This window comes from Ochotona curzoniae, unplaced genomic scaffold (genome assembly GCF_017591425.1).
Source record: "Ochotona curzoniae isolate NIBS_2020 unplaced genomic scaffold, NIBS_Ocur_1.0 contig_883, whole genome shotgun sequence".
Taxonomy (NCBI): domain Eukaryota; kingdom Metazoa; phylum Chordata; class Mammalia; order Lagomorpha; family Ochotonidae; genus Ochotona; species Ochotona curzoniae.
The window spans coordinates 43,585,628-43,613,471 of record NW_024466599.1 but is presented as its reverse complement, the minus strand read 5'-3'; the positions used below and the strand labels follow the sequence as shown (position 1 = coordinate 43,613,471).

The 27,844-nt window shown below is 41.8% G+C and overlaps 1 protein-coding gene across 3 annotated transcripts in view; it reads right to left on the bottom strand.

The window, feature by feature from the left end:
• The window catches only part of USP34 (ubiquitin specific peptidase 34), a 204,572-nt gene that overhangs the window by 140,146 nt on the left and 36,582 nt on the right, over positions 1–27,844 (bottom strand). For all 3 annotated transcript variants that reach the window (XM_040993392.1, XM_040993394.1, XM_040993393.1), the window contains exons 3-6: positions 18,373–18,793; positions 6,988–7,038; positions 6,697–6,846; positions 5,455–5,522 (exon numbers count right to left, since the gene is read on the bottom strand). In XM_040993392.1, the coding sequence (XP_040849326.1) occupies positions 5,455–5,522; positions 6,697–6,846; positions 6,988–7,038; positions 18,373–18,793 (690 nt within the window). The remainder of the gene's footprint in view (positions 1–5,454; positions 5,523–6,696; positions 6,847–6,987; positions 7,039–18,372; positions 18,794–27,844) is intronic.

Sequence of the window (27,844 nt, the reverse complement as noted above, 5' to 3'; positions counted from 1 at the left end):
TGTATCACCTGTTGCCTAACAGAGTGCACATTAGGACAAAGCTGAATAGTAAACAAAATCAAGACTCAAATCTAAGCCCCCTAATTAAGATATGTGGCCGACCAAAGCCAGAGTTTTGGACTTCCCCTCTAATGTTTCTATATTCTCTCCCCAGGTGATCTCATTCATTACAGTGGCTTTTATATGGTCTTTATTGTTGACAATTCGTAAATAACACTACTTTTTAAAAAAAAATATTTATTTTATTTTTACTGGAAAGGTAGATTTACAGAGAGCAGGAAGGGAAGGGGAGCAGCAAGGAATGAACCAATACCCATAGTGGATAATGGAGCATGCAATGCAAAGATTTAGAGACTGAGCCATCACACCAAGCCCAAACAACACTATTCCAAATTACAGGCTCGTACCACAAACTTACTAGCACCATCAGCACAATCATCTCAAAGCTTTGTCTTTAAATTTTCCCAATCTCTGGGGCGATGGACTGTACCGGACCCTGTACTTGCAGTACACAAAAGAACATGGTCTGGGTTCACCTCAGACAAAGTTTCTTTAGGGATCCCCTCAATCAAACTGCAGGAATCAGATCCCTAACCATGAAGACAGAGGACAAGACAAATCAATTAACTACCCCCGCCATATGTTGGCAGTAAAAAACAGGGCAAACGGAGACTGTAAGATGGACTATGTTAATCAGAGGATTCCTCAGCCACCTACCTCATTGTGCTTGCAATGGTGAGACTGCCAGCAATTCATAACTGCTGAACTACCAAAATCACTTGAGCAAGAACCTCGGAGCATGCCCCACAGTGGGGACCTGGGATGGGTGGGAGACTGAGTGGGGCTTCTCCCTTTACCTCCCCTTTTACCCCAGATTTAGAAAAAAATGTTGAATTGATAGTCTTATTCACTTTCCTAAAGCCCTTGAACCTTTGTGCCCTAATTAACTATGTAAAGATTGTCAAAAATAAAATAAAAAATGAAAAACAAATTCTCCCAACCTCAGATCATGACAACCTCAAAACACAAATCAAGACAGGGTGTTGTGCCATCAGTTTTTTTTATAACCCATAATTACTAGTATTGCTGGTTTCATTTATAGTCATCGAATCTTCACAACCATCATTAGTAATCCTAGTATAAGTAATGTCACTTTTTCCTAGGATTACTGCATTGAACTTTTACTTGTTTTCAAGCTCCTACTCTAACCCCACTATAATTTATGGCAAACTTAAAAGGCTACAGTAATCTTTTATAAAAGAAAACCATGAATCATCTGTTGAAAATCCTTCAATCAATTCCCACTGCTACAGTTTAATCCAAACTCGTACAATGATAGTTTGAACAGTCCCTGCTTATTTATCCCAACCTCATGTCATAATTATATACCCATAAACACAATCCGTGTCAGAGTACTTCCAGTCTGTGGTATGCTCAGATTCCTTCTACCCAGATGAATTCCTTCTGATCATTTGAAAATTCATGTTTCTAAAATATGATCTTTCAAAGGGTTTCATATTACCTATTACATTATTGTAATTACACAGCATTCATCCCTATCTGATACTTCCCAACAACTCAAACACTAAGAAAACACTCAAATCTTCATGAATGAGTGAGAACGTAGCCTATAGAACAAAAAGTATCAAGAAATCAAAATCCTAGAACTGCGGCAGTTCATACTCTAATTCAAACAACCCCTTTACGCATCTTCTTAGATATGCTTGAGATTCACAAAATCAAATGTCACATCTTCCTCATCTCCCTATATAAACTGAAATGGACTCAGTAGTGCTTTACTTCTTACTGTTTTATTTCTTATTCTATCCTGAACATTGTTTACATAGTTGAGGGGGATACACACCCCATGTGGGTCTCCAATTAGGGAGGAGAAGACTTGAGATATGCAAGAAGGTGAGTGGGACAAATTTTTAAAAATTTTTTTTCCCTTTTCTTCTGCTGTGTCCACAGAGGAGCAAAGGGATGGGGCTGCACCCTGCTGTCAAACTACATCAGCAGCCGGAGATGTTGGGATGGTCATATCATGATACTGACGCCTAAGAGACTACGTGGGTGTGTTACTGGAGTAGTTTTGATACCTCCAAATGAGACATTGTTGGCTTCGCTGCACCAGGGATGAGAAAATCTTTCCAAAGTCTTTTGTCTCACCAAGTTTACCTTAGCACACTCACAGGCCCACTGTGGTGCAAATCTTGGCCAGGAGGTTGGTCCAACCTGTTCTGCTTTCCATTCTCTGACAAGGCGCCTGATGCCCTATGCTAGCCTAGATGTTCTGGCTGCCATGTCCCTGGTGTGCATCTGGAAGGCTGGCCACTGCACAGACATCAGCAACTGAGGTTCAATCCCAACACATGCACTCCAAGGCTGCATCTTCTGATTTTCCCTGTAGCCAGGATTTGAACCCAGGGAGTTTCCCAAGAAACCTCATTTAGGATGTCCTCACACTTGACTCTTGTGTGTTTCAGCCAGTGCAGGGTCAGGTTCAATCTGTCACATACACCAGTCAATGCACATACCAGCGGATACATCTACGTAGCTAGTTCCACCCCCAACCAAACCACACCCATGAAGTGACAGGTGCTGCAGCCAAGCCCAGTCCAGTAATGCCATTAGTCTGGTCTTCATGCACACCAGTGAGTGTTGCACCCCTGTCAGGGTGACCCTCCCAATAACTCCAAACAGTCCCACCCTCAGCCTAGTTTTCACATGTGCCAGACTGTACTGCAGCTTAGCCCACTCCATCCTATACCCCAGCTGGTTTTTGTGCATACCCTTAAGTGTTACACCTCAGCTCAGCCTAACATGTTCCCAGACCCAGCCAACATATATGCACTTGGGAGCTTCTGTATAGACCAGACTGCCAAAATCCAGCCCTGTCACTCATGCTTACAAGCAGGAACTACAGCTCAGCAGCTGAGTGCCCACAGTGCCCATACCTGGTCTGCCATAAGCCCCAGATCTTGTGCCTACCAAGGGTACTGCAGTCCGGACCGATACGACCAGCACCCAGTCCTGGCACTAGCTAGAGGGTGCTGTGGCCTGGCTTGGTTGACCCACATCTATTCTGGCTTTTATACACACCACGGGGTATTGTGTGGACTGGCCCAGGCTGTTCCTAGACTGGCCTGCCTAAATGCTGACAAGCGCTGAAGCATTGCCTGGACTGGTCTGGCCTGCTTCCAGCCCTGGTTCTTGTGCTCCCAGCAGGAGCTACTGCCTAGCAGGGGAATTCTCCAAATTTCCCTATCAAGACCTGGATCTCAGGTGTGCTGGCAGATGCTGCTGCCTACTAACCATGGTCTGCCCTCAGTGCTGGCCCTTGCATGTGCTGGCAGGTATTGCAGCCTGGACCAGCCCAGCCTACCAGTCCAGATTCCCTCAAGTATGAGGTAAGGTTCCTGTTAGATGACTTTCATGGTTCAGCTGGCCTAGGTTTCTCTTGATCTGCAGCTCACCACATAAACTAGTGGTTGCTGCAGTCCTGCACACATGATTAATGTTCCCTCAGCTCTGGTTCTCCAATATCCTGGTGAGGTGCTGCGGCCCAATAGGACATGGCCTGTCCCAGACAGGCCTGACTCCAACCCAAGGTATTCCCCTCTCTAAACCACCCCACCTCAACTCCCTTGCCTATGTGCAAATGCAGTAGCACAGTCAACAGAAAATTTAAGGAGTCATTCCTTCTCTGCCAAACATGCCCTCAACTGCTCCTACTCCAATACGACCCCAAGCCACAAGGCCTGACAATCTGCAGCCCCCTGCCCGGACAGCATGACAAGATGTACAGCGGACATAACAACCAAAGAGGTCTCAGAACTATCAAAACCACTGAAGTAACAGACTCGGAACACTCTTCTCTACACTGGGGTCTCTAAGGCAGCGTGAAAGGACTGTTTCCCATCCTGGGTGTAAGTGTACTTTTTTTTTTAAGATTTATTACTTTTACTGGAAAGTCAGAAGAGACACAAAGAGGAAGATCTTCAGTCCGATGATTCACTCCCCAAGTGAGCGCAACGGCTGGTGCTGCACTGATTCAAAGCCAGGAGCCAGGAACGTCCTCCAGGTCTCCCACGAGGGTGCAGGGTCCCAAGGCTTTGGGTCATCCTTGACTGCCTTTCCAGGCCACAAGCAGGGAGCTGGATGGGAAATGGGGCTGCTGGGATTAGAACCGGCACCCATATGGGATCCTGGTGCATTCAAGGCAAAGGATGTTAGCTGCTAGGCCATGCCCCAGGGCCTGCTAATGTAGGTTTTTTTAGTTTTTTTTTTTTTAAGATTTATCTTTTTATTATTTTTTTATTGGAAAGGCAGATATACAGAGAGGAGAGACAGAGAGGAAGATCTTCCATCCGATGATTCACTCCCCAAGTGAGCACAATGGCCAATGCTATGCCGATTCAAAGCCAGAAGCCTCTTCCGTGTCTCCCACACGGGTGCAGGGTCCCAAAGGTTTGGGCCGTCCTTGACTGCTTTCCCAGGCCACAGGCAGGGAGCTGGAAGGGAAGCAGGGCTGCCGGGATTAGAACCGGCGCCCATATGGGATCCCGAGCGTGCAAGGTGAGGACCTTAACCACTGCGCCACCGCGCCAGGCCCCTGCTAATGTAGTTTTAAAGCAAGGAAGAAACCCATCCCCTTATCCTGTGTATACAGAAGGAAAAATAATTGAAACATTAGTCCCACTCAACTTCTTCCATATCTTGGTCCACCACCACCCTAACTGGGGCCCCCCCAAGTGTATCCAACTCTCTTAACTACATAAACGATGTAAAAAGCAACTTACAAAACAAAAATAAATCTTTAAATAGATAACATTTAAATTAATGCTCTGAGCTCTAACTCCAGTACCTTAAACTGGGCACTGAATACTGTGTAACTACTAATAAATACAGGCACAGTGGAATATAATTATCGCTTCTTTAATTATTTATTTTACTTATTTATTTGGAGGGCATGGAGACAGAAACAGAGGAAGACCTTTCATTCACTGGTTCACTGCCCCCCAAACGGCTGCAACAGCCAAAAACCAGGCCCATCTGAAGTCAAGAGCTTCTTCCTGGTCTCTCACATGGTTCAAGGACCCCAGGGCCTGGGCCATTCTTTGCTGCTATCCCAGGCACAACAGTAAGGAAGATTTGAAGGGAAGTAACCAGTACTTAAACCAACACCCAAATTGGAAGCTGCTGCTTCAGCCACTACACCACCACATTGTTGACCCCCAAAATTAATTTCTAACTCTTTTCATTTAGTCATGTAAGATAAACTGCTAAAAAGCAATTATTAAAATTAAATCTACATACATGCATTAAAAATCTACACACTAAGCTGATAACTGACATTTTCCCAAAATGATATGATTTACAGAGATTTTCAAACAATTTGCTGGTCAAAACCATTCACTGATAATAAGCTGAGAGAAGATTTCATAAACTTACCGGATAACGTAAGTTCTAAAGGGAATAATGTGCTGCATGACAGCAGGGATATGGAGCCATATTCTAATCTGTAAAAACAGATAAAGATAACATTAACGTATCATAAGCATCTTGTATTTTACTGCCTGTAAAACGTCAACTTTATTATCAATCTTGAGATGGACAAACTACAAAATAATATATATTTTATCGGATAAATTTATCCTTGTACATAAACAAGCAAAATAAAACTGATGAAACCAGATCTTCGTCTCTGTCTCTCCTCCTCCCTGTATCTGACTTTTCAATAAAAAAAAATACATCTTAAAAATTTGAATCTTCAAAAATGTAAAGACGTTTTTAATTGTTTGAAAAGACTGAGGAAGATCTTTATCCACAGGTTTACTCGCTAAGTAGCTTCAATAGAACTCAGAACTCCACTTAGCGCTTCCACGTGTGCAGCAGTTCAAGCATTTGGACCATCTTAACCTGCATTCCCAAGAACATTAGCAGGGAGCTGGATGAGAAGTAAAGTAGCCAAGACTCAGAGTCATATGGGAACACCAGAAGTGGCACTACAGATAGTGGTTTAACCCACGGCACCACATGCCAGCTCCACGAAATTTCTTTATAAAGGCAGAAAGAATTGTTACATCGTCACTTGGAATACAGATTGGTATCAAACCCATTGTTCCAGTTCCTCTAGGACCCTAGGTTAAATGTCATTTAAATAAACAAAAGCTCTAAGCCAGTAATTTTCCAGGACAAAATCCTAAAACTAAGGAAATTTAAAAATCTACATGAAAGTTTTCCACATCAACACTTATCATTAGATAAAAAGGCAAAATCACTAATTTTATATTAAAAACAAAACAAAAACCCAGAGACACACAAGTGGCGTGGCAGTTCAGTTGCTGGCAGGGATACCTCCCCATGTCAGAATGCCTGGGTTAAAGTTTTGACGGTGCTCCAAACTTCAGCTTCCTGCTTATGCACCACAGAACGTACGGGGATGGCTCAAGTACTTAGCTCCCTGTCAGGCTTGTATGAGACTAGACTAAGCTCCCAGTGAATGGCAGCTACACTGTCTCTTTAATAAAGAAATGATATCTTTAGAAATAAAGAAAAAAAAGGGAAATTTTCCAAATACAAACCAAAAAAAAGCACTGTACATGTTAATCATATCAAGCCATGCTTTTCCTAATATAAAATTCATATTGCTGCATATTAAAAACTGCCATCAAGATTTCAAGCAATACTTACATTAGACACAACTGTAATAAATGCATGTGCTATAAGAAATGGCAAAGTTTCAGGAGTTCCATACTCAAAGCAATCCTTCATAAGAGAAAGGCCATTTTTTCCACAAAATAAACAAACATAACGAAGCAAATGTAACGGTACTTCTACATCCTGAGAAAATAAAAAAAATACATTATTTTAAAACACACTAGGAGCATTTTTTACCATAAAATCATGTTAAAATAATTTCAACCACATATGAACAAAAATCCAAAATTCTACTTGAACATTGAAATGTAAAAAGATACTTACATTCATATCACAGAATGCCCCTAGTATATTACTTTCTTGAGTTGATATATCCTGAAAAGAAAAAAAGTTTACAATTACCAAATATCAATGTAAAGAGCCTACAAACTTCCTGAGACTAATTTTCATAAAAATGAGATTTTTCAACTGTTCCTTGTCTTAATATAGCAATCAAAACTAACGTAATTCAAGGATGATCCTTCTACACCTTTTTTTTTTAATTAAAAGGAGAGTTTTAGCTTTCAGATTTTTGAAAAAACACACTAGAGTGTAAATGAATTTAAACTAGACTCTTCAATTCCAGTAGAGATATGGCCAGGCATTCGACATTGTGCTTTCCATGTAAATGGTTAGAACTGCATGAAGTACACTCATCCACTGCAAGTAAGAAACAAACTAGTTCAATCAAAGGTAATTTGGAACTACACATCAACACTGAGATGTAAATTCCCTTTGACCAAGTACTTTATCTTCTTGATATTTACACTAAAAAAGTGCTGGAAAATGGATGTATCACGTTTACCAGAATTGTTAACAGTCCAAAATATCAATCAAAACTCATCAATCACATAAACTAAATATAAAATGTCATAATATCCTGAGTCTTATCCAATCCTTATACATAGATATTAAGGTGAAATGAAGGAGTAGGTGGGAGCCAATTGTGGTTCAGTGAACTAAGCTGCCAACTGCAACAGCATCCCACACGAGTGCCTGTTCAAGGCTCTCATCATTTCGCATCCAATCCAGCTTTCTGCAAAAATACCCAGGAAACAGTAAAAGACAGCCAACCAATTTGAGCTACTGCCTGAGCAAAGAAGACCCAGACGGTGTTCCAGGATCCTGGTTCTGGCCTTGCCCAGCCCTAGCTATTACAACAGTTTCGGGAATGAGCTCGAGTATGGAAGATCTCTTTACATCTTTGTTAACTCCCTTTCTGTGAAACTCTGCCTTTCAAATAAGTAAATCTAAATTAAAAAAAGAGAAAAAAAGGAAGGGTGAAACAGGAATGAGAAATCTCTAGGGGATAATACAAATATTCTAAAATTGGCATGTGGTGATGGCTCTACACCTCAGTAAATTTACTTAAAAAAAAACTGCACATGATAAGCAAGTAACTGGCACAATCTAACAATTATACTTTGAAAAATCTATTAAAACATAAATCTACATGCTTGTGGTCTGGAAAGGCAGTGGAAGATGGTCCAACTGTGGGAGAAGTTCGTGGCTTCTGTCTCTGGACTGGCTCAGCTCTAGCCATTTTGGCCACTTGGGGAGTGAGCCAGTGGACAAACCATCTTTTTCCCTCTGTAAAACTGAATTTTTAACAACAATAAATAAATCTTCAAAACACAGAATTATAATCATGAGATCACATGTTCAAAAATCTTTTTCACATGTGCAAGTATATGAACTACTTTGGCAAAAAATTTCTGAGGAAAAGATGGAGTAAAAAATGTGAAACCTTTCAATGTCTCCAATTTGTAGATTGTGGGTTTTTTTCATTTGTCATAGCAAAAATTGATTTCATAATCAAGCACTTTCACATTGAGAGAGCTGCCAAAGGAACATCAGTGCCTTCATCACCATTACTTACTTCATAAAAGTTGCATGGCAACTTAGAAAACAGCTAACTGAAAGCAATCACACTACAGGCCAGCACAATGCAGCACAGCACCTGCATCATATATGGCTGCCAGTACACATCTTAACTGCTCACTCCCTATTGAGCTCCCTGTTTATGACCTGAGAAAGCAGCAGAAGATGGATCAAGTCCTTAGGGTTCTGAATTGCACAGAAGACCAGGAAGGAGCTCCAGTCTCCAGCTTCGGACTGAACCAGCCTGCATACCATTCCAAATGGCCATTACAGGCATTTGGAAAGCCAACAGCAGATGGGAGACTTGTGTGTATCTCTCCCTCTCTCTGTAACTCTGACACTCCAAGTAAAATAAACAAATATTAAACAAATACACACAGAAATCAATCACACTGGATTCTGAGCAGCACTAAACACAGTTCTAAGAGTAATGAAAATGATTAGTAAATAAAATCTGGTAATTCTCCTAAATCTGCTTCAAATCTTTACACAAGAACAAAAGTTTTCAGTTATTTTTAACAATGCCCGTAAAACTGTTAAATAATGTTTCATAGACTAGGTCAATCATGCTTGAATATCAGAATCACATATTCTAGCGACTAGCACTTTATGCTAGAAAATAAGCTAGCAAAATTCTAACCTCATATTCAACATGTCACTCAAAACACAGGTGAATAGTTTCACTACTCAGAAGTATTCTACCATTTCCATTTTGATAGGTAAAAATACTATCTTAAGGCATTATTATAATCTCAAATAAATACACATACAGAAAACATTAGGAACAACATTGTTCTTTCACAAGCAGCAACTTGAATAACAGCTCACAAAAGCTCTGAGAAACTTGTGAATAACTTTAAATTGAAATTTTATTCTTAATAAATTTCATGTTTAGAAAGATATGGGGTAGAGTTTCACCTCTTGCAATGTCCCATATCCTATCTGCTTCCTATCCAGCTTACTAATACACACCCTGAGCAGGCAACAGGCAACACTCAAATGGGAGATGTGGACTCAGCTCTGAGCTCCTAGGTTCAGCCAAAATGCCAGCCATAACTAGCAAGCGTTTCAGGAGTGAAACAAGATACTTTTCATTGAAAATGAAAACAAAATGTTTTAAAGAAATTGTGTCACTGTACTTTTAGAAATGTGTCTGTTACTCAAAAAGAGATAAATATAAATTAATTCTGGAACTAATCAAGTAAATATTTCTCTACCAACAAACCACGAAGAACAAAAGCAATAGCCACAGAACAGAACTTTTTGGTGAGGTTGCAATCACTTCTAATGGCTATACAACTCTAGGAATATACTTAAAACCACTAAATCAAATCTCATGAAGGAAAACACTTTTAATTTTAAATGGGTGAATTAACATTTGAGGGGATGTATAATAGCTGTGAAACAGAGACTAACATCCAGATGTGAGGATACATTGCAGTATGCATTTCTACTCCACACAAAGATGGACTTACAATGAAATTATTTACTGTATCTTTTTTTTTAAGATTTACTTTATTTTTATTGGAAAGGCAGATATACAGAGAGGAGAGACAGAGAAGAAGATCTTCCATCCGATGATTCACTCCCCAGGAGGCCACAACAATTGGAGCTGAACCAATCCAAAGCCAGGAGCCTCCTCCGGGTCTCCCACATAGGTGCAGGGTCCCAAGGCTTTGGGCAGTTCTTGACTGCTTTCCCAGGCCACAGGCAGGGAGCTGGATGGGAAGCGGGGCTGCCAGGATTAGAAGTGGCGCCCGTATGGGATCCCGGGCATGCAAGGTGAGGACCTTAACCACTTGTGCCACCGCACCGGGCCCCACTATATCTTGACAATAGGATTCTAGACTCTCTGCCATTGTCCATGCTGGCAATGACGGACATACGATTATGCATGAAGAACTATACTTTAGTAATGATATAGAGGAACTAGGCAGTGGGGGTGGGGGGGTAGGGAGGTGGAATTAGGTCTGGAATAAGGCAAATACCAGGAGCCTATGGAATTGTATCATAAAATAATAATAATAATAATAAAATATATATATAAAAAGGAAAATATGGTTAAAGTGCTTGGTCCCTGCCACTCAAGTGGGAGACCCAGATGAATTTCTAAGCATCAACCTGATTCAGTACCAGTCATTGTAGTCATTTGAGGAGGGAATCAGCAGAGGAAAGACCTCTATTTCCCACTCTCTTTAGAACTCTCTTAAATAAATAAATATTTTTAAATTCGCACCAAAAAAAAAAAGGAGGTGAATTAAAAAAAAAAACTCACAGAAAAATGTAGCAAAATGAAGCCAGTCCACATTTACAAATCTTTAAAATTCAGATGATACAATCATGACTCCAGTCATGAAGACACTTCTATCCTGCCTGAGAGTGACAGTGTGCTGCCCAGCTCCCTCACTTGATTCCCGGTTCCTGCTAAAGCACCATAAGCAGCACTGTATCCCTGAAACCCACAAAGAAGACCTGGAACGAGTTCCCAACTCCTAAGTTAGCACACTCTTGGCTGTTGCAGACATAAATAGTGCTAAAAAATAGACAGCAACTTTGTATACTCCACTTTCTCAATTTCTTTTTTAGCTTTGTAATTTTTAAACTGCATGTAATCTACATGTATAATAGCACATACACATATACATACATATGATTATGTATATATGAACTTAGACTACTTACATTTTTAAATATAATTATACATAATTACATGCAGAATTTTAGAACTTAGTTATCCATTATACTTCATTGGGTGGGGGGGAGGAGCCCAATACCACAGCAACATCTCACTTCAAAGAATTAAAGATATAAAATGCATCTAGGAGGACTGGTTTGTGACGTAGTAGGTTAAGCTTCCAACTGCTACACTTCTGATCCAACTCCCTGCTAAGAAGCTTTGGAAAACAGAAAAAGATGGCCCAAGTGCATGGACACCTGCAACCACATGGGAGACCTGGAAGAAGCTCGAGGCTTCTGACTTCAGAAAAGCCCATCTCTAGCCATTGCAGCCATTTGGGGAATGAACCAGTGGAAGGAAGATCTCGGTGTCTGTCCTCTTCTCTCTCTGTAAACTGACCTTTCAAATAAAAATAAATAAATCTTTTTTCTTTTAAGATTTATTTTATTCTTGGATATACAGAGAGGAGAGACAGAGAGGAAGATCCGTCCAATGATTCACTCCCCAAGTTAGCACAATGGCCGATGCCATGCCGATCCAAAGCCAGGGGCCTCTTCCGGGTCTCCCACTCGGGTGCAGGGTCCCAAAGCTTTGGGCCGTACTCGACTGCTTTCCTAGGCCACAGGCAGGGAGCTGGATGGGAAGTGGAGCTGCTGGGATTAGAACCAGCACCCATATGGGATCCCAGGCGTGCAAGGCGAGGACCTTAACCACTGCGACACCACGCCGGGCCCAATAAATAAATCTTAAAAAGCAAACAACCGGGCGCTCAGTGAGCTAAGCCCTCACCTTGCATGTGCTAGCCAGTTTGCATTCTGGCTACTCCACTTCCCATCCAGCTCCCTGGTTGTGACCTGGGAAGGCAGTAGAGGAAGGCTCAAAGCCTTGGGACCCTTCACATGTGCAGGAGACCCGGAAGAGTTCCTGGCTCCAGGCGTTGGACTGACTCAGATCCAACCTGGAGATTGAAACAATGGATGGAACATCCTTCTGTATCTCCTCCTCTCTGTAAATCTGACTTTCCAAAAAAAATAAAATCTTTAAAAACATGCAACTAGAAGTGGCACAGAGGGTTAAACTGCTGTATTCAAAGTGGGCATTTCATATAAGTGTAAATTTGAGTACTAGCAGCTCCATTTCCAATCTAGCTCTCTGCTGATTACCAGAGAAAGCAATAGAAGATGAATCTAATACATGGGTACTACCATCCACTTAAAGAGACCCAGATGGAATTCCAGGTGCCCAGCTCTGGCCTGGCTTAGCTTTGGGCTTTGCAGCCTTTCAGGAAGCTAACCAGCCACTGGAACCTCTATAGTTCTCTCTCTCTGTAACTCAGCCTTTCAGATAAACGTATATGTTAAGTTTTAAGAAAATTTAACTAGTCACCCCAACTTTAAAAAATCCTGAGTTAGTAACATATTTCCAATTGTCTAGTGCTTTTAAGCATTATCAGTGTTGGCAGAGAGGACTGCAAAAACAGAGGAAAGAAAGAAAGAATGGACTCCAAGCTCCCATCTTATTCATTATTATACTGGATCCAATAATACAGGAATTCATTCACAATGAAAGAAGAGCAACATAGGGGCTACAAGTATGGGCAAAACTGCTACCTGCAGTGCCAGTATCCACAAGGGAGCCCGTTAAAGGCCCAGTTGCTCTACTCCTGATCCAGCTTCCTGTTAATGTGCCTAGAAAGGCAGTGGAAAATGGCCCAACTCTTTGAGCCCCTGATACCACATGCGATTAACAAAAATGCTCCTGACTCCTGGCTTTGATCTGGCTGGGCTCCAGCCATTGGATTCATCTGGGTAATGTACCACTGGATGCAAGATCCCTCTGTGCTCCTCCCTAACACTGTCTTTTAAAGAACAAAATACAATACATTTGTCTTCAAAAAGTGAAACAATGTTAAGTCTTTCATTCCAGGATTTTTCTGAGCAACATGTTTCAGAAAACTTTCTTTGCAAACTGCTTAAGCTGTTGCCTCTTGTGTAGCAAAGTTGTTTCTGTTTTGCTACAAAGCTATACAACTCAAATTTTTATTCTTGTCTAAGATGGTTTCAACAGAGTTGTACCCTTAAAACAAAACAAAGATTTTATCAGGAAATGATATCATAGCAGCACAAACGGAAGAACGCATGGACTATCTCCTTCAGAAAAGTGGGGTCAAAAGATCTTAATCAAGTTCTGTTGCATTAGGCAAGTTGATTCTCATTAAAATCCCAGATTATAGGTTTACACAAATTCACTCGTACATGTATAACACATATAAATGCTACCAAGGTTTCAATTGTAAGATTCTTCCAAACAGATGACCCAACATGTGGACAGGATACAAACCAGAAATTTCAGTATGTGTAGTTTCTTTTATTTTTTGACAAATCACTGTTACTTATTGATATCATGGAAAGCAATGACTAAAAACAGAAAACTAACAAATTTACACAGAATTCTGGGTAGGAGGATCCATCTGTATGTGTTTTCCATTAGTATCTTACCTCAAGATCTTTACGAAAACATTGATTTTAATCATGTAGCCATATCAAACAATTCTATAAAGCTGTTTTAAAGATTTACTACTTATACTCATTTGAAAGGCAGTGTTCAAGAGAACAATAGAGACAGGAAAGAAAGAGACTCTTTGTACCCACTGGTTCACTTCCAAAGTACTGCAACAGCTGGAGCTAAACCAATCCAGTCAGGAGTTTCCTCCAAGGATTTGATCCTCCCCCATGCTTTCCCAGGCTATAAGCACCAAGCTGAATCAGAAGTGGAGCAGCCAGGATGCTGCCACCATAGGCAGAAGCTTAGGCTACCACACCAGGGCACTGCCATCCACATACCAATCAATTTTTAAGAACAGTAACAGCAAACCACTTTATCACAAGTGAGAAATGTAACTATACCTAAACAATAACATTTCTGAAAATCAACAGGAAAATAAAATATAAAAAACATACTGATAAACAAGTTGATTATAGGAACTGGCAAATGTACTTAATAGTTCTATTGCTGAGAAATCATTAAATTGATTTCTGTATGAATATTATTTCCACAATAAAATACTAGTTTTTATTATTTATTTACCTACTTGCTTGCTTGATAGGAGGAATTACATAGGGAAAGGCAGAGAGATTTCTGCATCCATTGACTTACTCTGCAAAAGGTCAAAATGTACCACAGAGCCAACCCTTCAAATACTAATTTTGTAAATCTACACACTGTTCTTATTAACCCCATATTTTTCAGACTTGTATAACGGATTCTCTTTTGTTGAAAAGAAAATTAGTATGAGAACATTTGATGTAATGTCTTACCATCTCTGACAATCTTAAAAAAAAAATTTATTTCTACTTGAATGGCAGACTCACACAGAGGGGGAAACAAACAAAGATCTTTCATGGGCCTAGCAGCGTGGCCTAACAGCTAAAGTCCTTGCCTTGAATGCACTGGGATCCAATATGGGCACCGGCTCTAATCCCAACTGCTCCACTTCCAATCCAGCTCCCTGCTTGTAGCCTGAGAAAGCAGTGAAGGATGGTTGAGAGCCTTGGAACTCTGCACCTGAATGGGAGACCTGGAACAAGCTCCTGTCTCCTGGTTTAAGAATGACTCAGCTCCAGCCATAGCAGTCACTTGGGGAGTAAATCATCAGATGTAAGATATTCCCCTCTCTCTTCCCCCTCTATATTTCTGACTTTGCAATAAAAAGAAATAAATCTAGAAAGAAATCAAGAAATCAAAAAAGAAAGAAAAAAATCTTGAAAGAGAGAAATCTTGAAAAAGAGAGAGAGAGAGAAAGAAAGAGACAAAGAAAAAGATCTTTCATGTTCTACTTCACTCCTCAAAATGCTGCAACCACTAGAGCTAAGCTCCCAAGCCTCCTCCAGCTCTGCCACATGGATGCAGGGTCCCAAAGCACTTGTGTCACCCTCCACTGCTCTCCCAATCCAAAAGAGCTGTATCAGAAGTGGAACAACTAGAACACAAGCTGGTACTCATATGGCATTCTGGTGCTTGAAAGTGAAGGATTAGCCTATTGAGGGACGGCATCAGTCCCCCAACCTCTGACAGTCTTAACAATGTTTCCTAGGGGCCAGCCAGGATGCAGCACAGGTCATGTCAAGCTAGGCTCTTACACCTACTGGTCTGCATGAGCCAGGAACGCTAAGCCACAGTGTCTTAGACAGAGGTCCGGACAAGTGAGGGGCTGAACCAAGCTGGGTCAGAGCAACCACTGGCATGCATGTGATCTATGGCTAGGAACAGGCCCGGTTGGGGAGCTAAGGGGACAACCCTAGCTCGGTTGAGGTTCCTGCCAAGGGGCATGTGACCTGGACTGGGGGCTGCATTCTGTACCGGAAACGGTTGTAGTCTCCATTGGCACAAGTGTGGACTGGGATTGGATGCACCGAACCAGGCCAGACCCCCAACAACCCCTGGTGTCCTGGAGGACCAGGGTAGATGTGGGATGGACTAGGCAAGGTCTCAAACCACTACTGAGCTATGTGAGAGCCATATGTGGGTATGGACAAACCATGGCTGGGCTGAAACATCCAACAGCAAGAACCAGATCGGGTAAGAAGGCCAGTAAGGAAAAGCCACTGTTCCTGCTAGGCAGGAAGTGAACTGAGTAGGGCCGGCTCATGGACCCACTGGTATTTGCGAAAACCTGGCATTGGGAGAGCTTCTGATGGAGGAGCCTGGGCAACTCCTCTGGCAGGACACAGACCCTGCAGGTAAGCACAAGAAACATGATAGGAAACAGCCAAGAACAGGCCATGGAAAGTTACCCACTGGCATACATCTGGTATGGGTCGGGGCAGACCAGGCTGAATTAGTTCACATCATCCACTGCCAAATCAAACTACCAGAACAGCATGGGTCGAGACAGGTTTGGTCACAACAAAAACCAGTGCACAATACGGAATGCCAAGGTGAGGTTGTCTGTACTGGATGTGACCGCAGCACCCAACCAGCGTGAGAACAAGGAAGGGAGGGAGCAGAGCCGGCATGGGGAATAAGGGGCGGTTCCCTTGCTGGATAGCTACTCCCACTGGAGAGCGTGAGCTGGGATGGGGGCAGACCAGACTAAGCAGGGCTACAACACCTGTGTGCCTCATGTGGACTAGATCAGGGAAAAGCCAGGCTGGGCTGATTATTCCTACTGGTGCAAACAAAGTTAGAGTGGGTGAGGGTTGTTTGGGCTTAGCCACAGCATCAGCTGGCAGAAGCTGGCACTGGGGGCTAGTTCTGTCAAGTCAAACCACAGAACTACCTGGAGAGTGCATAATCTGGGAGTGGGAGAGGCCTGGGAGGGAAATAGTGGGCTCCTCCCTCTTGGGTTACCATTTCCACGGGAGGGCATGAAAACCAGGACAGGGGCTGGGGTGGGATGGGGTGTGGGACAGAATGGACTACTGCTGCACATACTGGCAAACCAGGGCAGCGGGTGGGCCTGGTGGGAGTTCTTGGGGGTCACTCCAACTAGGCTGCAGCTCCCACTGGTTTATGTGAGGGCCGAGTGTGTGCTGGGCAGAACCAGGCTGGACTGCAATAACCATTGGTTCCAGTGGAAGTAGGGTGTGAAAACAGAACCAACCCAGCAATTGCAATAACCAGCTGATCGGGCAATGGACTGTGCCGGGCCCTGTACTTGCTAGTAGATACATGAATCTAGTCTAGGAACACCTGAGACAAAGTTTCTTTGGAGATCTCCCCAACTGAAATGCTAGACTCAGAACCCTAACCAAGAGAAGACAGAACAGGTGAATCAACCACTCAGCTATATGTTGGCAGCGAAATACTGGGCAAATGGAAACTCTAAGGTGGACTATGTCAATCAGTGGATTCTTCAATGACCTCATCGTGCTTGGAGTGGAGAGATTGGCAGCAAATTACAACTGGTCAACTATCAAAACCACTTGAGCAAGAGCCTCGGAGCATACCCTACATCTGGGACCTAGGGAGGGTATGAAATTGGGTGGCATTTCTCCCTTAATACCCCCCTTTAAACATGAAGGAAACAATATGGAAATAGCAGTCTTATCCACTTTTCTGTAGCCCTTAAATCTTTTTACCCTAATTAACTATGTAAAAAATATATATATTTAAAGTTAAAAAAAAAAGAACACAATAGGAGGAAAAAGGGAAGATACAAAGGAAGTATTATTCTGTTGCTAAAATTACATGTATCCGTTACATTAATTCTGTTGTTATATTAAAATCATTAATAAGTAGCTAGAAATAAACATGAAAATAAAATAATAAAATAAATAAACTAGAAGATGTAAGAATGGGCATGTGGTATGGACCAGGATTGTGGCACAGCAGTTTATGTTGCAGCATGCAAAGTTGGCACACCAAGAAGAACCATTTCAAGTTCCAGCCCTAACATTCCTGAAAACACATTAGAAAATGGTCCAAATGCTAAGTTCTCTATTGCCCAGATAAAAGATGCAGATAGTTTCTGACTGCTGTTTTGGCCTGGCCAAGCCCTGGCTGCTCCTGCCATTTAGGGAATCAATCTGTAGACAATACCTTCCTCTATTTCTTTCTCTCCTTCTGTGATTTTGTTTCAAATAAATAAGTTTCAAAACAATGAAAACAAAATCCAAACAGAAAAAAAGAAACGTGTTAGATTCTCTAAAGGCTACAACTTTCCCCATTCAATGCAGGCTGTGCAAGGTAAGGGCTTCCCTTTATAAACTGTGCAAAGCAAAATAACTCTGTCAAAATAAATGTGACAAAACTATCTCAGCAATTTCAAAAGCTAAACCCTAGGAAGCATTTCAGCATTCACTTTTGCTTTTGGTAACATGCTACAACAACCATGTAAGATAGCACCCTAATGAAGGATTAACTACAGAGAGCCCAACAACAATCTGTTTAAATCACTAACAATTTCTATGGAGTTAAACTTACAAATATTTCATTAACAGGACCGTGCTACATAAATTTTCAACAAACTACAAATGTGTTCTAAAGAAAAACTAGAATAATTTTGCTAAGTGATTTTTACAAATTTTTCCAACAAAACTGTTTTCACATTCATTCATTAGTGAGCAACAGAGTGGTATTTCCAAATATTTGCTGCACCTATTTTTACATACCTCTATAGTAGGATGAGTATTATGCTTGTAAGCAGTATATAAAGGAAACTGTATTTGAAAAATTTTTGCTACACATAGTAAGAGTTTTTCCTTCTCATCTGTATTCCACAAATTGTAAGGATCAGAACTCTTTGAAGAATCCTCCTCAGACAGATTACAAATTCTTGAAGAGTTTGATTTTTTTTCTAGTGATTTCTGTCTATCTGTACTTCCTTCATTACACTCTCTATCTATATTCAATGGTTCTTCTGCTTGGTTACTCTCATCTTGCCACGTGGAATCTATGTTAATAGTAGTACAATGTTTACAAAGCTGGTCCCGGAGCACTTGAACTTGGGCAATCACTAAGTTAATAAGTGCACACACTACTTGGTTAAAAATCTCCAAATGCTTATATTCCTTGAAGCAGCATAAACATTGCCTACAAGAGAAAAAAAACCAATAAATAAATACTTCCTAGAGATGCAACAATTACAATTTTAAATTATATATATATGTGTATATATATATATATATATATATATATATATATATCAGTAAGCATGTAGAAAAATCTTACTTCCCTATTCATCCTGGGGCAGCATCACAGTAACTTACAAAGACAGCATCACACCAACAATTAGAACTTTAGTTAAAGTCATTACCATGTTACGGTTACAGATATTATTAGTGCTAGGTATTTATCTGTTCTAAACAAACCATTTGAAACCAAGAATCAGGGCACATTTCTTTGTTTTTGTAGCACTGAGTACTCAATGGATCCTTAACAGATAACAGGAAACTAACAATAACAAATTTCATTATTAGGAAAGCTGGCTTGCTAATGTCATAGTTTATAAAACAAATTTCATTTTAAAATTATTTGCTTAATGGCTACTTTGTAGAGATGTACCAACTATCAACAAACAGTTTGTGCATACCACACAAACATATATACCTCCTTTGGTTCAGTGAAAAATGAAACAACAAACAAGTATTACACACAAATCTAATTCTTAGATATGTCTAGTAAGTGGTCGAATGCCTAATGCATCATGGATAGTCAAAAAGGCCTAATGAATTCATGAAAAATATGCACATTCATATTTGGTTCTTACTGATGAATGATTGGTTATGTCATCATAATTTGTAACTAGCATTAAAACAAATCAAAGCAACCATACTGTAAGTCCGAATAGATCACCAACTTCCTGCATGATCATGCAGAAATAATTTCATTTCTTCGGGTGTAGTAAAGTTGAACTATGTCCTCAAAGCTTAGATGCATTCCATTTGAAAAGCAAAAAGGGCTGGCGCTGTGACACAGTTAGAAAAGCCACCACTTCTAGTGCCAGCATCCCATAGAGGTGACCGTTTCAGTCTCTGCTGCACCACCTCTAATTCAGCTTAATGCTAATGCACCTGGAAAAGCAGTAGAAGGCAGCCTAAGTGTGTGAGTTCCTGCACCCATATGGGACACCCAAAAGAAACTCCTCTGGCTCCAGATTGACCTGGGTGCAGCAACTGGGGAAAGGGAACCAGGTGATGGAAGATATCTCACCATTCCACTTTATACCTTTGCTTTTAAATGAATAAATCTTAAAAAAAACATATCCCTTGATGCGGATGGCATTTGCTTCTACTAAGTAGATAACTGTGAAAATCACAATGTGTAACATCTGAGAAGAAATTTAAAAAAAAAAAAAGCCACAGAGGGTAATCTATAAAAGGAAATTTATTTTTATGTTCTAAAGCTCTACAGAGGGTTTTAAGAATTCAATTTTACATAAAGAACACTGTTGATAAAAGTTGAGAAGTTTTTTTCCCACGAAAATGACACTTCAGCCTGGCTACTGAATATAACAACACTTAAGCAGCCAGCTTGAAGCCTTTCCACTGTACAACACTAACTTTGACACCACAGACAGTGAGCCACTCAGAGGTAGATGAGACAGAAACCTTCAGATGACAGCAATCTGGCCTACATCCTGACTGCAACTTTGAGTCACTCAAGTCAGAACCAAAAAACTAAACCAATCCTAAAATCTCTGACCCATGAAAATTTGGAGAACAATACATGTTGATTGTTCTGAAGATACTAATTCTGGAATAATCTATTATACAGCATCGCACGAGCACCAGTTGGAGTTGCAGCTGCTCCATTTCCAATCCAGTCCCCTGCAAATATGGCCTGGGAAAGCAGCAAAAGCAACTGCCCCCTGTATCAATGTGGGAGACCTGGAAGAACTTCCTGACTCTGGCCTGGCCTAAATCTAGTCGTTGTAGGAGTGAACCAATGGATAGAAGTTCTTGGTCTTTCCCTTTTTTTCTGTAACTCCTTTCAATAAATAAGTAAATCTTGAAGGGGAGAAGGGAGGGAAAGTCATTAAGGCCTAATTGTGCTTAAATTTTATAACATCACAAATTCTGTAATGTGAGTATATTGCTTGTAGTTTTAAAGAGCAGTTTTAACATACAGAAAAGTCAGCTTCCCAGTGACAAGTTATAAACTTCAGTGTCTCATAAAAAATTGCAGCTGAAGCACAGATATTGTGAGCAGCTTTTAAGTCTCTGCCCAGATGCGCACATCCCATATTTGAGTGCCTGGTTTAAGCCCTGGCTAGTCTTCTCCCAACCCATCTTCCTGCTAATGTGAACCCTGGGACATAGCAGGTGATGGCTCAACTTGTTGCAGCCCTGGCACACATGTGGGAAAATAGGACTGATCTGTATGCATGTGGCTTTAGGCCCCAGATGCTGCATTTGTGAAATACATTATTACAGAGAACTGCCTGCCTGTCTAGCTCTTTCAAATAAAATGAAAATAAACTTTACTTAAAAACGTGAAATGCACCCTGAATTCCTGGAAAAAAACATTGCAGTTAATTTTGAGAAGACCAAATTTCCTTTTTTAAAAAATAGGAAAAGTATATAATCATCAGATACATAAAGAAAAGGCAATCCACAAACAAGAATATTATTCAGCCACACACAAAAAATGAAATTCTATCATCTACAGCAAAATTGCCAGAACTGGAGGACTTCATGTTACATGAAATAAGCTAAACACAGAAAGGCAAATACCACATGTTCTTTCTTGTATGAGGCAATGAAAACTTAAAAAGAGTAACAATACAATCAGAATACACAATGCTGGATGTTAGTGGGTGAAAAGGGTGGTAGGGGTTAAAAGAACTTGAGTTATTTTTTTAAAATACAGGGGAGAAACAAGTTTTAAAATACTGCTATGAAAAAAGAGCATCAAGTAGCCCAGTTACTAAGAAACCAAACTTCAAAGACAGAAACAGGGGCAGCCATCGACTACAGCAGTTAAGACACACTTTAGATTCCCACATTCCCTAGCAGAGTGTCTGGTAAGAAGTCCAGGCTCCACTTCCAACTCCAGCTCCCTGTGAATACACAAGGTTAGAAAGCAGAAAGAAACAGCTCAAGTATTTGGGTACCCAGTTACCACAGACCTTTGGAGAGCAACCAATGATTGAAGATCTCTGCCTATTTCCCTTTCAATAATACACATTAGGAATAGAGACCAACAGACATATAGGAGAACACTCAAGTTAACTTCCCTTCACACATAACTTATCCCTAACAGAGACAAAAATAATGCTGAACAAGGTATAAGGAAAAGTAAGTATGAGTCCTTATAGAGGACATATAAGTTAAATGAAACATATAAGTTAAATGAAAACCAAACATGTAAGTTAAATGAAAACTGAGAATCTAAGTGACAATACACATAATTTACTTTCTAAACAATTATTGTGTCCTCATCAACAATATGTTTCATCCTATTATGCTCAATGCTAAGAAAGCTACATACCTATGGTTTTAATCTACCATTTGTCACTCACACCATGCAAGGGAGATCAGTGTTTTGAAATCAAAACATCATTTTACTTAAGCCCAGCTCGAATTCATTCAGAAATCTTTTTCTTCTTTATTTCAAAACTTGTCACAAAAATACTAAAGGAGACATGTCTTGTCTATTCTCGTTAAGGACAGAAATAAATAAAAGATAACAAAGAAAATAAAGAATAAATTACAGCATGGAAGAAACAAACTTGGAAGGTGCTACAGTGAGGTAGATACACAGACTAAGAAAAACTCAACCCACAAAATACTAGAAAGGCTCAGAACTTAAAAGTATTAGGTGTCTGTGGAGTTTGACCTTGGTGGCTCAGGTGACAGCACCCTCTGCAGTGGTGGTGACCTGCTTGTTGACAATACCCGGGCCAGGTCGGACCCAATGCCCGGGACTCAGCTCATGGGCACCGTCACCACATGGTGACTGAGTCCTAGGCTTTGGGCAGCCAGTGTGCCAAATAGTGCCAGGCTCTGCCTGCTGGCCACCCAGTGGCAAACTCTAAGGTTTTTAGGGTAGGTAATTGCTGCCTAGGGACATCCAGTGATAAGGCCAGTGTGAGTGTAGGTGACTGATGAATTCTGGCTGATTCCCAGCAACGGGGTCACCGAACTTTCTTGCAAGCATGGGGACTGAGATCTGAGGGTCTGGAGTGGAGAGTCCATCAGTTCTATTTGGGCTAGACTGATTCATCAAGCCACATGGGAATCCTGGGATGGGCTGTTGGTGTAGAGCATCACTGACTGCCACACACCAGTCCACACAAAAGCTATGGAAGGGGGCCTGTCTGGCAGGGCTAGGTACCAGTAGCTGACTAGGTGGCAGAACAGGGGATGGAACACATTTGGCAGGGTCAAGACACTAACCAGCACGCAAGAGAACTAGCTCTGGGGGTAGATTCTCTAAAGGAAGTGTGAGCCCAACCCTGTGGAAATACAAGTCCCGCTGGTTAGCTCAAAAGTCAGGGTAGTGATGGGCTGAGCTAGGTGTGACCATAGAACTTGACATCACTTACGGGGGTAAAGACCCAACAACAGTCTGGGCATATCAAGGCAGCAGCACCCAAATGTGCATTCTAAAATAGGATGTGAAGTGAGCCAAGCTGCAGCCGGAAGAGGGCAGACCGGGCAGGGCCAAGCAAACCTTATCTCACAAGGAAGAACAGAAATCAGGTTAGAGCACAGGTCATGCCAAAGTAGGCTCTTACACCAACTGGTTTGCAAGAGCCAGGGATACTAGGACACAGCATCGAAGGTAAAGGCCAAGATCGGTGAGGGACTATGCCAAACTGGGTTAGAGCAACCACAGGCATTTGCGTGAAATCTATGGTTAGGAACAGGCCCAAATGGGGAGCTAAGAAGACACCCTAAGCGGGTTGGGGTTCCCACTGGTGAGTGCGGGGGCCCGAGTGGGGGCTGTGTTCTGGTCTGGACATGGCTGCAGTCTCCTTAGGCACAAGTGTGGACTGGGAGTGGATGCACTAAGCCAGGCTAGACTCCAGTACCATCCAGTGCTCTGGAGAACCACGGTAGATGTAGGATGGACTAGGCTAGGTCTCTGCCCCTACTGAGCCATGTGTGAGCAGTGTCTGGGTATGGAAAAGTCTTGTCTGTCTGGGGTGAAACATCGAACAGTAAGAACCATAATGGGTTAAAGGCCAGTCAAGAAAGGCCACTGTTCTTGCTAGGACAGGAGGTAGACTAAGTAGGACTGGCTGATGGACACACTGGCATGCGTGAGATCTGGCATTGGGAGAGGTTCTGCTGAAGGAGCCTGGGCAACTCTGGCATGACACAGTCCCTACAGGTGAGTGCAAGAACCATGATAGGGAGCAGGCCAGACCAGGCCAGGGAAAGGTACCCACCAGCATACATTGGGCCTAAGTCGGAAGCAGACCAGGCTGAACCAGTTCACATCACCCGCTGGTGAATGTGAGCACCAAAACAGAGTGTGGGTAGGGCGAGGCATGGTCGCAACACACACCAGAGAACATTGTGGACAGGACTGGATGCCGGCTGGGCTGGGCTAGGTCATAACCCTCACCAGCATCAGCTGGAATTGAGAGTGGGCCGGGCTTGGCCAGGCTACAACAACCACTGGAAAATGCCAAGGTGAGGTGCGCCATACCACAGAGCCTAACCAGCATACGTGAGAACCAGGGAGGGAGAGGGCAAAGCCGGTAGGCAGAATGCGGAAAGCGTGAGCTAGGTTGGGGGCACACCAGACCAGGCATGGCTACAACACCTGTGCGCCTCATGTAAGCTAGAGCAGGAAAAGCCAGGCTGGGCTGATTGGTCCGACCGATACAAGCATAAATTAGAATGGGTGAGGGTTGGTTGGACTTTGCCACAGCATTAGCTGGTAGAGGCTGGCACTGGGGGCTAATTCTGTCAAGTTTAACCTCAGAACCACCCTGGTGAGTGCATAATCAGCGAGTGGAGTGGCCTAGGAGGGAAATAGTAGGCATCTTGCTCTTGGGTTACCACTTCCACTGGAGAGCATAAAAACCAGGATTGGGGCAGGGGTAGCTGGACAGAGCAAAACCAGCCAGTATGTGTGTGGATTGGATAATAGGGCAGGTTGGGATGCACCTTCAATGCCCATTGACATGTATGAGAGCTAAATGGGAAGTGGGACAGACTGAACAAGTCTGCGGAACATACTGGCAAACATGGGAACCAGGGTAGGGGGGGCAGGCCTGGTGGGGGATGTGGTGAGTCATCCCAACTAGGCTGCAGCTGCCACTGGTTTGCATGAGGGCCAAGTATGAAGTGGGCAGGATCAGGCTGGACTGCAACAACCATTGCTTCGCAGGAAAGACAGGGCTAGAAACAGAACTGACCCAGCAATTGCAACCACCAGCATGTGCATAAGGTGATTGGGGTGATGGACGGTGTCAGACCCTGTACTGGAAAGCACACACAAGAATCAGGTCTGAGATCACCTCAGACAAAGTTTCTCTGGGGATCCCTCCAACTGAATTGCTTATCTCAGAACACCAACCATGAAGAGACTATGTCAGCCAGTGGATTCTGAAGACATTTCATCGTGCTTGGAGCAGCAATACTGGCAGCAATTCAGAACTGTTGAGCTATCAAAACTGCATGAGCAGGACTCTCGGAGCTTGCCCACATCAGGGATCTGAGATGGGTGGGAGGCTGGGTGGGGGTTTTCCCTTTATCTCTTCCCTTACCCCGGATACAAAATAATAATAATAATAATATTAATGTGGAAACTATGGTGTTATCTACTTTCCTGTAGCTCCTGACCCTCTGTGTCTTAACTATATAACGATTACCAAAATAAAAGAATTTTTAAAAAGTTTTTTTCTGGTGTTTGCAAAGGCACAGATGAGGTATGAGGGGTTTGGGGGTAGGGAGGAGTAACTGGAGGACTAAATGAAAGGCACAATGAAGACCTGCACATTCATTTCCAAAAATCCATAGACAAGATACTATTCCTACTTCGTTCAGATAAACAAGATTTTCTGCATGTAAAATAAGTAACACTCAGGAACACTAGATATCAAAGTAAGTAGGCATGACAAACTGAAAACCACAGAACTACAATTTATGACAGGCAAATCTTCATAATGCCCTTCTCTTCCCAATACTTAGATTAGCACAGCTCAAGACTGAAGACTGAGAAGCAGTTCTGTGGGAGTTTCAACAAGAAAGCCAAATCATTGCTGTTTAGAAAGCCCGCTTACCATCTTACTACCACAGAACAGGGTAACATTCAAGATATGCCAGGCACAAAGCACTTCCACTCACTTGCTAGTGCCTCAGCTGCATCAGCAATGGTAACTAGAACCTGACAGCAAAAAGAAATTTAAAGAAAACAGACAAAATCCCAAAAAAGGGAAAAAATGTTACTGAGATTACTGCTATGAGGACAGATTTTTACAAAATTATAAAGTCATGTTTTATATATTTGTAAATATAACACTTAAAATTTAAAACTCAAAAATTACAGCAATTTGTAAAAATTCAAGCAAAATTTATAATGTAAAACTGAAGAACACTTCCCAAAGGTAAAACATAGACTGTAATAGAAATGAAAATGGTATAATCAATCAAGAAGCTATCACATCTGACAAGTAAGAATTATATGGGAAAACTGAACAGGAAATGCCCAGGTGATTAAATCAGGAAAGTAACCCTGTCCAAAAAATGAGGAAACAAAAATTTTCAGAATTGAAAGGCCCACCAAAATACCCTTCACCATAAAATTTTTCAAGCTGATGGGGGTTAAAAATATCAGAAGCTGTAAAAGAAAGAATAACCAGGAAAAGCTCATGAACAAAAATGATGAGTACTCTCCAAAAAATACTAGAATCGAGAACAGTAGAGAACATAAATGCCACATTCCTGAGGGAAAATATTTTCCCCTTAAAAGTTTTGTATTCAACAAAAGCTATCAATAGGTTTTGAGTTTTTAAACAGATCTAAAAAAGTCTTATTCTTTCCCAGAAAAAAATGTTCTTCTAACTAAACATGTAAACAAAGCAAGACAACAAACTGAAATTCAGGAACTTAGAGAACCCACACAGCAGACAAGCAAATGGAATTTCAATGGTGAGACTGAAGCAAACACAACTACTTAGTAATCCAATGAAGCAGTCAATACAAAGTGGACAGAAGGAGAAAGATGAAATGAGATTGAACAAGAGATACGTATTCAACTTTACTGAGAGGGTCCAGAACAATGGCTCAATTGCTGAGTCCTACTTTCACAAGTGCCTGGAATCCATTCCCATGGAGCTCCATCAAGCTCCCTGTTTGTGGACAGGAAAAGCAGCTGAGGATGGCTCAAAGCCTTAGAACACTGCATCCGTATGGGAGACCCAGACGGAGCTCCTGGCTTTGGATTAGCTCAGCTCCAGCCCTAAGAGTCATTTGGAGAGTGAACCAGCAGATGAAAGATCTTTCTCTTCGTCTCTCTTCCATGTACATGTCTTTCACAATAAAAATAAACATTAAAAAAAAAGATTGATGCCATAAAAACTAGTACAAAAAGAAAAATAGATAATTTGCAGAGAATTAGTGATTCATACATTAAAAACTAGTTATTAGAAACACAAGAACCAGCACTGTGGTATAGCAGGTAAAGCTGGTGCCTGAGGAAGCCAATATTCCAAAAGCAGCACTTTAAATCCTAGCTGCTCTACTACCAATCCAATTCCCTATGAATGCACCTGAGAAACAGTAGCAGAGGCCTAAGTGCTTGAGCCAATGTGCCAATGTGGGAGACCAGGCGAAAAATCCTGGTTCCTGACGGGCCCAGCTCTGACAGTTGCACTCATTTGGGTATATGGATGCTTTGTCCCTTTTTCTCTATAACTACTTTCCAAATAAATAAATATTTTAAAACATAATAATTGGGCCCGGCAAGGTGGCGCAAGTGGTTAAGGTCCTCGCCTTGCACGCCCGGGATCCCATATGGTTGCTGGTTCTAATCCCGGCAGCCCCGCTTCCCTTCCAGCTCCCTGCCTGTGGCCTGGGAAAGCAGTTGAGGACGGCCCAAAGCTTTGGGACCCTGCACCCGCGCAGGAGATCCAGAAGAGGCTCCTGGCTTTGGATCGGCATAGCATCGGCCTTTGCGCTCACT